Source organism: Poecilia formosa, unplaced genomic scaffold, assembly GCF_000485575.1.
Source record: "Poecilia formosa unplaced genomic scaffold, Poecilia_formosa-5.1.2 Scaffold224, whole genome shotgun sequence".
NCBI lineage: Eukaryota > Metazoa > Chordata > Actinopteri > Cyprinodontiformes > Poeciliidae > Poecilia > Poecilia formosa.
Genome location: NW_006800163.1, coordinates 7,492 through 23,598, shown reverse-complemented (window position 1 = coordinate 23,598; position 16,107 = coordinate 7,492). Strand labels below are relative to the sequence as shown.

Genomic DNA, 16,107 nt, shown 5'->3' with positions numbered 1-16,107 from the left:
ATATGGACTATATCATATACATATATAGATATATTTATGTAGATTATCATGAACCACACTATACAAATAGTGTGGTATTAATGGTACTTCACAGTTTTTGCCAACTGCCGATAAAAATCTGGAAGAAGATGAAATAGTGTTTGCAGAAACGTGGGGCGTGGTCCTCTTGCGACTGTGCAGCGTTCATTGGCAGATCAGCTACAAATGGATGCTGAACTGACGTAAGCTAGTAAAAAAGCAACAGGAAATGATTCGTGCTAATTTTGGTGTGACGATTTGACAATGAGTCAGGAAGGCTCCCATGTTTTCCATGTGTATGATGCGTGTCTAGCTTGTCCTTTCAAATACCTTTCATTTCCTATTTCCCTGAGCCAGGTTTGAAAACTTGGTGAAGTGCTGAATCTCCAGGATTGTAGTATGAGAATTTTAGCAATCACAATCCATAGCAGTAATGCTACCTGAAGTTCACAGGTAAAGTTCAGATTATCCGTGGAGAATCTGAGTATTGGAAAATTTTGAACTGGGCGGAATGTCCTTTAAGTAGCATTTGGAGAACCATCTGAAAACTGCAGACCAAACAGTAGAGCATAAAACTAGAAAACTGCACTTATCACACTGAGGTGATGGTACGATTTTTGCTCAATTTAGTTTTTGAATAGTGTAATCTAAACTTCCTCGAACAGGATTAACCTACAGCCAGAAAATCGCAAAAGTGTATTGAATTGTATCGTTTGATGAATATCGCAATATATATCATATCGTGGACAGAATATCGTGTATCGTATCATATCGTAAGATTACTGTATCACTACAGCCCTAATTGATATGTCTGACTGCAAATCTTTAGCCCATGCTTCTTGCAAATAACTTGAGGATACAGAAAATGTGAAACAAATTTGGATATCAGATGCTTGGGATTTGGGGCCAAGTATAAATTGTTGGAGAATGAATGGGATACAGATGTGGACTCAATTGCTCAAATCACAAGGCAACAATCAGTATACAAATTAGCCACAGCTCTACCTTCTCTTTTCCAAGTAGTAAATGTACCATCTGACAGCTTGGGCCTAAAAGAAGGATTTAGACAGATTGGGGTTTATGCAGTCTTTGGGAATCTGATTGGTACCTTTAATCTGTTTTAATATTCACAATGTGTTCTTTAAAAAAAATATTCTGAGTTTGTCTTGTTTGGAGTCAGAAAACAACCATGCACAAAATGATGTGTTACTCTCTCTAGGAGATTCCAGTTGCAACTTGGTGGAGGTGCTATGCCATTCCTTATCACCAGATGTGCATGTTTCCAACAAGCAAGAGCTCGAGAATAGAAATATGGAAGGCCCTGACCACCTTTATCTGTGGATTTCTGAACACCGGCTTTAGAGAGCCTGTGTGTTTTACATCCTTTCCCCATGAACACAAAAATCCAATAAAATCTTGAATTGGCTTTGCATTACAGTTCTCTCCAAAGAGCGGTTGTCTCTCATTCATCGTTTCCTACTACACATTTTCCATATAATTCATTTTTCATAGATATTATTTTACAATTCCTGAGAAAATGTATTTTCTTTTTTCATTAGTTGTGAGCCCAAATTATCAAACGTAACATTGAAAATATAACCCTCTGTGTGTAATGAATCTGAGTTTGTCGTTTAGGTTTATTTTACTGAAACAGAAAGACCCATTATCATGCAGAATCACATTGTTTGAACCTGTTTGCCTGGGGAGGCATCTTTATTTCATCAAGAGCAACGTCACAGATTTGATATCAAGACAAAATGTATTGTAGTGCCATCGTGTGGCCAATTGCAGAACTATTCAGCACCATCATATCGTCACATTCCTAAAATAATGGCCCGAGTCATTTTTTGCCAAAGAGTGACTGCATAATTCATCTTTTGGCAAAAAAGATTTTGTGATTTTTTTTTTCTCACTTGGCAAGAAATGGCATAAGCTATTATTTTAGGAAGGTGAGATTATACCTTTCATCACTGCAGGAGCTCTTGTCGAGCACAGCACATTATACTGATGAAATATGTCACTGGTATAGCAAAAATAAATACATTTTGATTTTAGAGTTGTCAGAATGACGTACAGAACACCACAGGATGAGCTGAACTGAGTTTATTTCTGATGACAGCGACTACAGCAGAGAAGAATACAGCTGAGATTAAAACAGGAGGTTCCCTGATTTGCTCCATCCAACTCATTTTCTCGCTCAGAAAACTACAAAATTGTAGGAAGAACAGAGGCTTTAGACTATGTTTAGAAATTCTAAATTCTTCAGTAATAAAGTAAATAATCAGTTTGAACTTAAGAATCAGAAATAAAAGATGTTTTTTCTGCACGCCTCTGTTGGAAAAATACACAGCAGATCACAACAAATATGACAGATGAATTCAATTTCTTAACATGACCTTTATGTTAATAAAAAATATTGAAGGTTACTGATTTATCGGATTTAATGTACAAATAGTTAAACTGAATTTTTTTTCATACCCCTGGCAGATTTGGGTTTAGTCATCTTTCAGTTTGACAAATATATTTTCCTCTTGAGTATATGCAGGAACACTAATGTTTTAAAGTACCACAGACAGCGACCTGGTAAGTCTGATAGAATCAGTGGAGGAAGAGGAAGATCAGGGTGCTGGAAAAGAAAACCTTTGAAGATTTGTATAAATTATCAAAACACCATGGGGAATATTCAAAAAGCTGTTTAGCAATTAGAAGGATTTGATTACTGAAATATTTTTTTTCCATTGATTATTGAACAGGATGCCATTTTCAACATACCATTTTTGAAATAAATACTTTACTTAAAAAAAGATTCATCCTCTAACATTGTCTATGATCATTTGAGGAGTGTCTGGCTCATTTTCTATTCAACATCTTGGTTAAATAAAAACAATTTTAAATTTAAAAGTTCCAGGAATATGGATTGAATTTTGAAATTATTTGCAGTTACAACACAGGTGAAATTGAAAAATCTAACATATTTTGACCATTTTTCCCCCCAAATTGCAATTATTTCCAGTAGCAAGCGTGAAAAACAGATCAATTCTAAATAAAACTGAGATCTGATTGGTTAGTGATCTTAATCAAAAAGACCTGCTACTGTTTGCTGTTGTATTTGCTGAGAGTCCAGCTTCACATATGCACAAAGGAAATAGAAATGCTAGCCAACAAACAGAGACATAAAAAACAGTCCAGCGCTGCTCCTCAGCTTCCTGTCACAGTACTCCACATCTGCCTTTGGTTTCAGAAAGATACGATGTCACAAGAAATCAATGTTCCAGCATTGTCTTACTATACATCTAACACTGCAGCATATAGAGCATGAACAGAGTGTTAGTTTGACTTTCCCACATTGTTTTGTTTTGGAAATGTCTGCCCCACAGCTTTCACAGGTCATATATGTAGGCCATGTGAAGCACTGCTTCAGAACCAACTGAAATAATTCATTAAGTAATATTATCTAATCTCTTGAGACACTGCAGAAACTTTACTCACCTCTGAATGCTGGATACCTAAAACCTACACAGGCATGGCATTTTCTTATTAAAAACAGACAAACTTAAAGATACTGAATAGTGTAACGTGAGGTTTCAAAAAAGCAGTGAATACAGATGTGTTAAGCTACAACATGCTTCCAGCTTAATTTAATCTCAAAATAAGGCTACATGTCACGTCATCTGAAAGCTCAGAATATCAAACTCTGGACAGACAGACGAGTCTGTCTAGTAAACTCTACTTGCAATGCATTTTATTATTCTAATAAAACAAAACAGAACTAAGGAAACCATGCTACAGAGGCTACAAATTAACATTTTATGCATAATCAATGTTAAAAAGTCTTTATTAAAAAAGTTTCTTCTGCAATATTTTAGCATCCCAGGATTCAACCTCAGTCAACTAGAAATCAGAACCAAGTATCTGTTTGTGAAAGTGCTGCTAATGCTAATGGTGGTTGATGAGTTCAGAAAGTCTGCGATGGACTGGTGACCTGCCCAGGGTGTTCCCCAACCTCTCGCCCGGTCAATGGGTGAGAGACGGTCACCAGGTGGTCACAGGCAATCACACACGACCCCAACAGGGATAAGCGTGTTGGAAAATGGATGGATGCTTGGAATTCACAAAGTTGCATCTTTGCTCCAAATTAAATTCCTTTAGACAATGTCTAGTCTGAACAGTGTGAACACCTGTGGTTTACGACCACTTTTACCAAAAGCGGGATTAAGAACAAAAGTTAAAGGAATGAAAACACAATTACTGTTATGAACAATTTCAAAGCCACCATTTAGCTTGAGACTATGTGGAAAATAAAAATATTTGAAGCAATCCTATAGAAACAGGCAAGAAAACCTGCATGTTTCATGTTTGGTTTAGAACATGTTGTCTACCTCTCGTCATGTGACTTAGGAAGAGTGATTGGCTGGTGTCTGGGACCCTTCAAACATCTAATGGGTCATTTTAATATGTTTAAAGAGCTAACAACAAAGTACTAAGGATTTAGCTAATTGCTTTTCACGATACGCAGTTTTATTAAAATCCTGTCTTGCTTTTTAAACATCTGTCGTAAGTTGCTGATTCTGCTCCAAAAGTTAGTAGGAAAGTACTGAGATCAGTGTTCTCTGGAATTAACTGTTTATCTTGACGTTTTACCAGAAACTGCAAAATCTGATGTTTATCAAGTAAGTGCATGCTGGCTCCACAAGCATTTCCAGGTTGCAGAGACAGTGAGTGATATAAGAGAGCGTATTTAAAACAATGTGGTTTTCTAACACATCTCTGCTGCTCCTTTAAGCTGCAACAGAATGAGAGCAGATAACAGGAAGACAGAGCTGGGTAGAGAAAGTTACTCTGTGTTATCGTTTGGAGGTTTTAAACTCTGTACGTAACATGCTGGATCTGGAAATCCTGGTAGTTTTTGGAAATTTTCAGAATTAGGGTGATTAGAAAGAAAGTGTGTTAATGGATAAAATATGATACGATAAAAAAACAATAATAAAACAGCAACAAGCGCACCACAGCAAGAAATATCTAGAACTGACTTTGGATGTAAAAGCACAAGATCCTACAGTGATAAACAGTGGACCTTTCTGAATGATCCCCAAGAAGAAAAACTAGGAAACATAACTGACCACATGGTCAGTTATGATGTCTCCTGAATCCAGGTCATCAGTCTGTTATAAGTTATTTGTCAACAGGTCAAAAGGTGAAAAGTGGTATGTAAAAACAAATGTGAGATTCTACAGGGTTTTTCACCAGAGGGGTCTAGGATATTACCAAGAACAGCCCCTTTCTAATTCCACCAGGACTCTAGCAGGTGAACCACCTGTCCAGTAAACACGTGTGTTTGCATAAACAATGCAATCCCACTCTGCAGTATGGACAAGTGATCCGTTAGAGACCACAGGTATACGAACACTACATCAATATTCTGGTGGGGAATCCCTTTATTCTTTCTGTTTTTTTTTTTCCTTTATTTTCTTCCAAGTAGACAACGTATAAACCAGCACATCATCGCTTCCTTTCAAGCTCTAGAAAAAACTGCATATCTGTAAGCAGAGGGTGACTCTGAGGCTCAGCTAAAATGAGTATGATTGTATGCTTGTCTGTGAGGTCCAGACATTTCAAGTGCAGAGAGACAGAGAGAGATGTCAGGCTCTTCAGTGCATCAAACGGAAGATCAGCCTGACAAGACGGTTCTCTACTCTGTTTTTTACAGCATTTCCGATGCAGGAACAACTGTTTTCATGACAGCAAATCGCCTGCTAGTTGGTGGAACTTCACATCACAAGGTAGGTGAGTTACTATTGTACAGTATATTCTCCAAGTTGATTGGCTGATTGGTGTGTCTTGCCTTGTGCACAAAACAGCATTGATCTGCAGTTCTGACATGATGGAGGCAGATGTTGGCCTTTTTGGTGTTGAACTTTAACCTCATAATTGATTAAACCGACTGTGTCCACCAACATAACACAGATAGTCGATCATAGAGATTATTTTAAAGTTTTCTGTGATGAGAACTTACTCTGTAACTTGCAGGTGACAACTGAGAGAACCAACAGAGGAGCTTGCAGATGGTCCACACATTTTCACAATTCCTTTGGACATTAGCGCTCAGAGCTTTTGTTTTATGTGCCTATGTCCATACATTGACCCGAGAAAAAAATTTACATCTGATGTTTTTGCATGATGCTATGTGTGTTTCCCCCATTTAGCCTGTTAAGTTCAGCTAATATCAGTAGAGAAACACTAAAGCCTCTCAGCAGCTGGAAACAGCTCCAGTGTCTGAAGACATCTTGATGGAAATGAGAAAGGTTTATATTACACAGGGGTTGCTGAGGTCTGCAAACACTTGAAGCTCTTCAATCCCTCGTGCGAACAACTTGATTAGCCGGCAGTGCACTCTGATGAAAAAGGAAAAAGAAAACAAACATGGAAGGGTGCTTTTATAATTATGTACGCAGAGTTTCAAGACTACGAGTATGACGTTCGGTTAGGAAAGCAGCTGTACCTGACATCGATGGCTGTGTGGGTCAGGATCTCACCGTCGCAGTTCCAGCTGCTGTTAGTGCGTGTGCAGCCACAAGCCGGGTGGTCTCTGCAAATCTGGCTGAAGATCTGCCTTTTGCCGTTCTCAAGTAGGTCCAGCTCCAGGTCTGAGTCGCTCTGGCAGTAGCGCGGGGTGAAGCGGAAACGCACCACCCGGTGGACCTCTACAAAGGCCAGGTCGAACTGAAAGAGGACCAGAGGAGAAGGACAGCTCGGTGTAGATGATTCAGACAGAAAGAGGGGGAAAAAAATCCTGCATTCATTGCTGATGTGTACCTGGTCATCTTTGTTGGTGTGTCGCAGGAGGTGTCTGAGGAAGTTGAAGCGCGAACATTTTCTGACAAGGATGAGGTCAGTGGTACCATCAGCCAAGTGAGCAGCAGGGGAGAGTCCTTTGGGGCTGCGAGGACAAGCACAGCTCATACTGGCAGCATTTATAGCTAAGAACTTTCCTCGGATCGTCCTCCACTCTCCGTCATCTGCTGAAACACAAACCCCCACAGAGACACGTGACCAAATGTCCTCTGAAACAACGTTCCCAGTGTTAACCAAATATTTTGTATGTCTGACTGTTTGACGAAAATGAATCCAGTTAATGCAACTAGGTAAGGTAAGGTAATTTTATTTATATAGCACATTTTCAACAGCAAAGCAATTCAAAGTGCTTTACATGAATTACAAAAGGAATACAAACAAAATAACAATAGCAAAATAAACTACTCCTAGTTGATCTAGTTCTAGATCAATTAGGAGTATCTAGTTTATCTAGAAGATAAACTAGATCAGGGTTGCTAGATAAGTATAAGTAAGTATTCTCTGGACTTTCTAAGTGTGCTCTAAATTTGTAAAACTAATGAGTACTCCACAATTTCTAAGTAATAATATAAAACTAAGGGTTCCTGTTCTGGAAGAATTTCTTTTGGATTCTAAGTTTGTTCCAATTCCTTTTCTGGGTTGCAATAATGAACTACAAAAATTATAATAAAACAATCAGAAAAATGTAATTATTGCACACTAGTGTTTTTATATTGGACTTTGTAAGTAGATGATGCCTCTCAAAATGTGAGTTATGCTTTCAATCCTGACTGGACTGATTCAGGGTTGATCAGTCCAGTCAGTGGCCGTCTGCAGGACTTACCACATTCTGAGTCTTCATTCGTCTTATACTTCTCAGCTCTCTCTGACTGTATCTGTCCGTTGTGCTGACAAACTGCACAGCTGCAGAGTTAAAGACACAGAAACTGGATTAGCATTACACATTCAAATTCCCTGAGTTTATGATACTTCATTGTTGATACAGAATTGTTTATCAGTTTCACTGCTGCTTAGTAATCATTATTTAGCTTAAACTCAACAGTTAGAAATCTAACAGGCCACAGAGACTTTTCAAGCTTATAAGTGCTCTATTCTTGTTCAAGATGAACCTCTAGAACCATGACCTGATCAGGCAAACCTGTTAGTTTAATCTGAATTAAACATTGTGTACAGATCACCTTTGACAGGAACTAGTTTAGGTATGCAGCCCAAAGTAAGATGCTATTTTATTCAATTTAATTATTTCAAATTCAATTGTTTTTTTTTAAACACAATATGTCCAAGTCTGCTAAAAATACAACTGCGGGAGAAGACCAAAGGTTTTGTTAATGTTCGCTCTTAATGACAAAACTATCTATGTGTTCATGTGGCTCATTTGGGTACTTATTTATTTATTAGATAGTTTATACATTTACAGTGTTCATAACCATGTTTGCGCTTTGATTGCTAAACTGGCAGATGTGGGAGTGTCTCAGTCTGGACATTTTTGAAATGTCCAGACTGAGACATTTCAGAATGTCTCAGAGTAAAACAAAGTACAATGTACTCACATGCTATAGATTTGTTTCTATTTAACAGTGCATATTGTAGTGACCTCTGACATTTGCAAAGGCTACATTGTCTTTAAAGATGGCGAATAAGAATTGTATTCATACAACAAATTCCTTAACTGTGTGTATAAAAAAAACATCTTTCAGATTAATTATCATCAAAAGCTTACTAAAAACCACTTATTTTTTTTAGCTTGTCTAGTCCTAATGTCAACAATGCAAATTTTTACCACCGTTTGTTTCTCTCTATTGTGGCTCTCTGTACCCTAGATTAGGGCTGTCACGATAACAAATTTTGCTGAGCGATTAATTGTCTAAAAAATTCTTGCAATAAACGATAATATTGTTTCAAGACCTTTTGACACTGATTTAATGGAAATGACTAATAATGCATGCAATTTCCTGCCATAGATAGATGCACTTTATTTTCAGAAGAACACATAACACTGGAACTAATAAACTAAATAAGCAAAACAACCAAAAACAAAAATAAAGTGGATTCTCAGTCTCCATTAACAAAACACGTACTTGAATAAAAACTAAACAACATAAAGCCAAAGTGGAAATAAATACTGCATTCAACCAAAAGAGTGCAGATTATGAAGTCTGTATACTATATTGCCCTTCAGTAATCACTAGATTTAAATAGAGAAGATGGGCACATCCGACTACCTGATGCAAAGTTCATACTACACGATTTTTGCCCCTATTTTCCCCTTACAACAATCTTAGATCTTAGTCGATCTAAGATTGTCGCTGGTGATTTCATAACCGATCATCCTGCAGTGTCTGGTGGGTTACGGTAGATCGTCGTGGCCGCTCCGATCTAAATCAGGGGTTTTCCCTGACTGGGAGCTTAACGCTGAATGTGACAGGGAGCCAATCAGAAAGCGCGGATTCTCCTCCATGCTTTCTGAGGGGAAATTACGGAGGGGAATCCCAAACAGCTGACACGCGCAACCCGAAGTCCAGCAGACATGGGAGATGATATGTGGAAACAACATTAATGTTTATTCAACATTTCATGCAAAGAATATAGAAATGACAAGGGGAGGAGTTGGAGACAAATTGCTACCACAGTCGATGAACCCGGTATGTTTTCAGCTGTTCTTAGTTAGCGTGACATAAATAGGTTATAATGATTTTCATTCATTCAGGACTTTACACTGACTCTAGTCACATGCATCACAGGTAGATTCTAGTAAAACATCAATTAATGTTTTAATTAAACATTAATTTTAAAATTAGTTAACTGGACTTGTAGCCATTATTTTGTGCCTATGTGACTGGACACCACACGACATGACGAACCCGATCGAACCTTTATAGCTAATGTGTGGTCTCAGGTTTTGAAAATGGGCCGACAGTCGGCTGACAACTCCTGTCCTGTGCACTGGACATTACACTAAGGAAATGAGGAAGGGAGGGTCAGTGGAGAGCACCAGAGTTGAGCCTTTTTTCATTCAGTGTCATCAACAGAAAGAAAAAAAGACAGGAAGAGATGATAAAGCTGATAATTAAAATGAAGTCGATAGGTTTAATTTATCATGCGATTAATTGATTTATCGTTTATTGCACAGGCCTACCCTAGATTCTTACCATGTCAGACCAGAAGGCTGTGACTCTTCTTGTCTCAAAAGCAGACAGCTTTTACACAACAATTCATGTCTGAACACAGATGCCCAGTGATGAGTAATGTCATTCCAGTAGTTCTAGGTTCTAGAGGTTACTTCCTTATTTCAAACTCACTTGTCTATAGAATTAACAGTTGTACTCACAAAAGTATTTTCTGAGTACAGAAAATATTTTTGAGTACTACAAAAATATTGTAGTACTCACAATATTTTTGTGAGTACTACAGGGCAGGACCAAAGGGGATACATCACTGAAAACAATATTAACCAACCAGAACTGTTTTAAAACTATAACCATAATGTAAACACAATTATACATATTTCTGTTTTATAATTCTCTCACCCATATCGACATCTGCCTGCGTCTCGTGGAGTTCCGATGATACCTCTTGCTGGCAGGTAGGACACCGTTCCCTCGTAGTAATGATGAGTCAGGAACATTTTCAAACCTGCACCATTCAGAGGTGCAAGTCAAAACGAGAGAAAGAACAAACACAGAACACCGTTTTGTGTTCAAACAGGCTCCTACCTGATATGTCGTATCTGGCCGGGCCCATCCATCTTTTCCTCTCACTGTCAGTTAGCACGTCGCCATAGAAACCATATCCCAGGAGAGAGACAGAGTATCGCAGGAACATGTTGTGGTGGTGAACTGAACACACATCCATTGGCTGAGAGTCTCCTGAACACACACATCAAAATTCAATCCAGATAAGGCTATGATACTACATACATGTAAGGCAAACATACAGTACCTCACATTATTTACTGTAGGTTGAAAATTTTCATGTGTCACATTAGAAACTCTTACGTAATAGGGAGACACAAAGAAGTGCAAAACTGTGAGGTGGAAGGATAATGATTTATTTCAATAAATTAACAAGTTGTGTGTATCATGCAGTTTAGTTTTTACCCCATAACAAAATGCAGTACAACTATTTGATTCAGATGACAAAAAAAATAAGTAGAAGTCGTCCAGATGTAATTTGAATTTAGATGTTCTATTTCTAGTCTGAGATTAAAGGACATAAGAGAACAAGGAGCGACATCAAAACCAAAGGAAAAAAAAATAACAAAAAAGAAACACAACAGATAGGTCAGAGAGAAAGTTCTGAAGAAGTTAAAGGAGACAGCAGTTATTAAACAACATTCCAAGCTTTGAACATCTTTGAGCTCTGTTTGATCCATCATCTGAAAATCAAAAGAAAATGGATCAACCACTTACCTACCAAGACACAGACCTTCACCTAAACTGACAGACTTGACAAAGAGAGCATTAATCAGACAAGCAGCCAAGAGGCTCGTGGTAACGCTGCACCCATCTACACCTCAAGAGGAAGAATGTGTTGTCAGGACAACTGTTTGCTATGCACTCAACAAATATGACCATTTATAATATATATTTTTAACATATTTGTTGAAACTGTCACAAACTTGGTTTTAAATATTCTGCTATTAAAGCAGAATAATCCAGTCCAGTTTTGAAAAGTTTAGGTGTTGTAGTTTTAGAATTGGAGCAGTTCTAATGTGGTCCAGATCCAAAAAAAGGACTGAAATCAGAACCAAGTTTAAAACAAACTTGGTTTTAAATATTCTGCTATTGGCTGACAATAATCTAGTTCAAATTTGAGAGGATAAAAGATGCTGAAGGTAGTGAAGAATTAGACGGAATCTCCCTTTAGCCATTTCCCAAATCAGAAGCTACAATCAGAAACCAAATTCAGGTTCGTGATCATCTGTCTCATGCTGTCATGACACACTAACAGTTTTAACAAGTATGTCAAAAGCATATTCTTTATAAAAGCTGCATAGTGCAGATTTAAGGAAGAGTCCCATAACAACACCCTACCTCCAGCTTGAACTTTAGTCAAAGATAGTTTAGCAGATTATTTACACTGGGGTGCATGATATAAATGTAAATAAAAAACTCTGAACAGTAAAAAGCAGCTAATGGGAAAAGAAGACATCTGTTAATAGTCCAGATGAAATATAGCTTAGGCATCACTCAGTCAGTTAAATAAAGAACTTTGATTTTAGTCGCAGTCTTTTTTTAATCATGATGGAGCATAAGGGGGTTGGTTGGCTGGTTAGAATGAGACTTTGAGACTGACCCACAATGATGTGCAGTGCAGAGGTGACTGGGTCATTGGTTCCAACTGTGGCAAAGCAGATACAGTCTGTTGAACCTGAAACATACAAAACAGTGATGAGACAGCAGCTACAAAACAACAGCTTAGAAAGTTCTGCTGAGACTGAGGCGATGGTCACATGCACTGTTCAGATAGTAAGTCATCTCCCTAATAACTAAGTAAAAATGGCACAAAAGCTGAACAATATGGAAGTGAGAGAAGAGCAGAGTGCAAGATGAGCTTATAGTTAGGACCTGCATGTGCAGTCATCTAACTGATGGGCTCTACACATTAGAAGAAAAAAAGGAGCCCAAGAAGAGTGACTACACCCTGTTGTATGTCCATTATCGAGCAAGAGTTCCCACATACCAATAGTGAAGTGACTGTGGAAACATTAGCAGGTGAGTGAAGTACACACATTTCTGCTTTAAAGGAAGTGCTGCAATTTAGATTTATCTAAAAAGACATTAGTGAGGATAAAGAACACATTAATCCCATAAGTTTGAGAACAGTGTCTTGTCCTGCAAGGAGTGAACTTAAGTTGAATGTGAAGTCAAATTATCTCTAATGGTGCGTTCACACTAAACGCGTTTTGAGCATCAGGTGCGTCTGGTTTACATTCAAAGTCTATGTGGAGGCATGTCGAGGGGCCGTCGCGGTGCGTTTTGAGTGCCTAATGCGGTGTGATTTCAACCGTTTGGCGCGTTTCGAGTGCTTGACGCGTCGAGCGATCCAATGCCCCATAGACTGACCAAACTCACGCTCAAAAAGTGGTGTGAACACGCCAAAAGTACACACGCGCCGAACTTGAAGCGTCAGATGCGCATAACGCGTTTGGTGTGAATACTTCATAAAAGAAGCACATCAGACTGATTCTACAGTCCATCCACTGGCTCCTTGTAACTCAGAAAACAGCCTTTAAAATACTTGTGTTAGTTTATAAATCACTGAGCGGCTTAGCACCACAATACATTAAAGATCTGCTGTTATTTTATCAACCTTCCAGACCTCTCAGATCTTCTGGCTCTGGTTCTGCTCTGCATGTCAGGGTCTGTGTTTTTTTTTCCCTATTTTTTAATTTGCTTTGTTTTGGGTTTGAGTTTTATTGTCGTTGGAACCGTCATTCCTCATGGCATCCACCAGATGTCACCTACATGCAGAGCCCCTGGGAAGCTGCTGGGTTCAACCAATGCAATGCAGCTCGTTTGGAGGGCGTGGATTATGGATATAGCAGCAGCTCCTCTTCTTCTCATCGCCTGAGTGTTTGCTTACTTCGGTAACTATTCGTTCCAGAGAAAGGCCTTCTGTGATCTGCTCTGCTCTGCTCTAACTCTTTGTTGTCTTCCTCGTCAGATGATCCTGCTGTTCCCTCACTGTTCTGGTGAGATCAGTCCATCCCAGGATCCGAGTGAGTCTGTGTCCCCGTTGTTGTGGATTACCTAACTCCTGTGTCCTTCCTCGACGCTGTCGGTGTTACCGGTCAGACGCCACTCCTCGTGTGCTCACCTTTCCCCCTCGTCAGTCCCTCGCCGGTGGATTCCCCTTCGGAAGCTTCCGGGTCAGGAGATCCAAGCCCGAACCCAGCCGGAGAAAGAATACTATTGGACCACAGTCAAAGCCGCTCCGCCAGCAATAAACAAACCAGTCCGCTCTCCAACAAAACCTAACCGCCCAGTGCTCGGCTCAAGTTTCATCACCTTCCCACCAAGTAAGAAAGAACCTGATTTATTCCGGAAAGATTCTCACCTTCACGTTCTAACCCTGCTTCTCCTGTTGGCAGTAAGACGACCCGGTCATGAGTTCCAGTACTCACTCCCTGTTTCCTTCCCTGACTTCAATAAAACTATCATTGTACATTTTATTGGTCTCTTCTGCTTGTGTTCTTGCATGTGGGTTCGAAAACTGAATACCAACATGACACTGCATCCCCAGAACTAGAACCAAACATGGAGAAGCAGCATCCAGCTTCTATGTGCCACATATTTGGAACCAACTTCCTGAAATCTGCAAAAGAGCCAAAACACTGAGTTTCTTTAAATCTAGACTAAAAACTCCTCTGCTTAGAGTTGCTTTTGTACCATAATAAATTAAACACTAACTAATATTTTGATGTTTAATGATGGCATTTGGAAAAATGCAATGTTCCAATTGTTGATTTTTTTGTGTTTTTCTGATGTAAAGCACTTTGAACTACCTTATAACTACCAATCAAATAAACTTGATAGTTAAGGAGAAATAACTAAGGCATCTCACTAAATGTGTGCTTCTCATCCCGATTTTATCAGATGTTATAGATATTTCAAAATGAAGCTCAGTTTCAGAGTAAAACTTTACCTGCAGGGATGATTCCAATGCGATGTGAGCAGGGAGAAAGGTCTTCATCAGGACAGTTTGGATCTACACCATTGTCGATTTGTGTCCTCCACACCAGACCATGGATGATCTCACTGAACATGCCATCTCCTCCCACACACACCACACTGAGATTTGGAAAAGGAGGATAGTGGCAAATTGGGAAAAAAAATGAAACTGTTATGTGAGGCTTGTTTGACTATTAATAAATAACAGCTTAGGGCAATTAATGCTTAAACTAGAAATTTAGATCAATATGACCAAGTCTAGGGACTGCCTGATCTTGAGGAAAATAACAGTCAAACAGTTGAGTTGCAGATACTTTCTATAAATACTTGCCTGATAAGACTTAGGTTTTAAAACGACAGATGAAGACATAAGTCCATTAATGGTGGGCTTTGAACAGCAAGGAACCACACATGTATGAAATAAATACAAACAACTTCTCTCTGATATACAAGGGTTTAAAAACAAAAAAATTAATTCAACCTTCCAGTTAAATACTTCAATCAACAAACTCACCAAGTTTGTAATACTCCGACTAAACTACTGATAAAATAAAAAGTGACAAAACTAATAAACTACCAAAAGTAAAAACAGTAACAATCGAATAATAAAAATAAAATCAATAAAATTATGAACTGATTTCACATTTCAATGAAATCAGCTCATCTCTTAGTTGGGATGACTCAACCTTGAATGTGGAGGAGTTTCATTCTTATCTTCTGCGGTTCCTCAAGTTCCAGCAGGGTGGAAACACAATGAGGCACACATGAATCTGGCTGCAGCTGGAAGAGTGTTGTGAGTTACATCACTCTCACATAGGGACGATACAAGTTGTCTTTAGCAATGATCCTCACTGAATATCAAAATATGAGTTTTAAGTGTATTATTATACATGTGTAGCACAAGCTGTTCATATCAACCTTTCCCACGAAAGTGTAATAATAAGTCTGATTTGGCTATTAATGACTATAAATAATAATAAAGGGTAAATACCAAGGTCGAGAAAGAGTAACATGCTGTTAGACAAAAGGCCCATTGTAAAGAGTTACATTTTTGATTCTGTTAGACACTAAAGTCCATTCCTCAGATAAACAGAAACTTATCAGGGACACAGAGACATGGTGTGATTTCAGGGAGTGTCTTCAGTCCATATAATCAGCTACCCTCCTCCTTCTCCTCAGTCGCTGCACAGACTTTTTTAGAAACTCTTCTCAAATGTAATGGTAAAAGCGTCTCAGCGCTGAAAGTGAATAAAATAAGTAAAGTCTGAATGCTTTTGTTGGCTGATTTTATGCTCCGTGTGTCAATACAAATTATGATTCATCGATTAGGATTTTCATTCTCGACAGTTGGTAGCAGAGGACGGGTTTGTGTTGACACATGAGCAGAGATTGGACTGGCCGTTCAGGTGCAGACTTTCTGAAACGGTACTCTGGTGTAGGGCCCACATGAAAGGTAATGACACTTGTTCCTTAAAATACACCATTATGCTGTTTCTCAGATCTGTATAAATTTCAGTTATCAGCTGTTGTCTGTACTGCTCCCAGGTTTGTCTGCTTGTCACTG

At 38.7% G+C, this 16,107-nt stretch overlaps 1 protein-coding gene and 1 long non-coding RNA gene across 3 annotated transcripts; one reads left to right on the top strand and one right to left on the bottom strand.

Moving 5' to 3' along the window:
• Positions 1–2,106: 2,106 nt before the first annotated feature.
• On the bottom strand, positions 2,107–15,622 carry LOC103149365 (ceramide kinase-like). 2 transcript variants are annotated; one of them, XM_016679873.1, is made up of 8 exons: positions 14,518–15,622; positions 12,166–12,240; positions 10,584–10,736; positions 10,398–10,503; positions 7,694–7,773; positions 6,832–7,037; positions 6,518–6,738; positions 2,107–6,410 (listed from the first exon to the last, which is right to left on the bottom strand). In XM_016679873.1, the coding sequence occupies exons 1-8, from the start codon at positions 14,636–14,638 to the stop codon at positions 6,323–6,325; spliced, it is 1,050 nt and encodes a 349-aa protein (XP_016535359.1). In that variant the 5' UTR covers positions 14,639–15,622; the 3' UTR covers positions 2,107–6,322. The 2 variants fall into 2 exon arrangements, with proteins under 2 accessions (XP_016535359.1, XP_007568535.1); XM_007568473.2 differs by having other exon boundaries at positions 6,832–7,034.
• Positions 13,221–14,045, top strand: LOC103149364 (uncharacterized). Its single transcript, XR_477464.2, has 2 exons — positions 13,221–13,891; positions 13,964–14,045. It is a non-coding gene; the product is annotated as an uncharacterized LOC103149364 (long non-coding RNA).
• Positions 15,623–16,107: the final 485 nt, after the last annotated feature.

Bases quoted from the DNA above. Each gene is read 5' to 3' on its own strand.
- LOC103149365 (XM_016679873.1), bottom strand. From the start codon at position 14,638: ATGTTCAGTGAGATCATCCATGGTCTGGTGTGGAGGACACAAATCGAC. The intron at 12,241-14,517 runs GTAAAGTTTTAC...TGTATGTTTCAG, and splicing joins CATTGGAATCATCCCTGCAG to GTTCAACAGACTGTATCTGC. The intron at 10,504-10,583 runs GTAGGAGCCTGT...TGAATGGTGCAG, and splicing joins GGCCAGATACGACATATCAG to GTTTGAAAATGTTCCTGACT.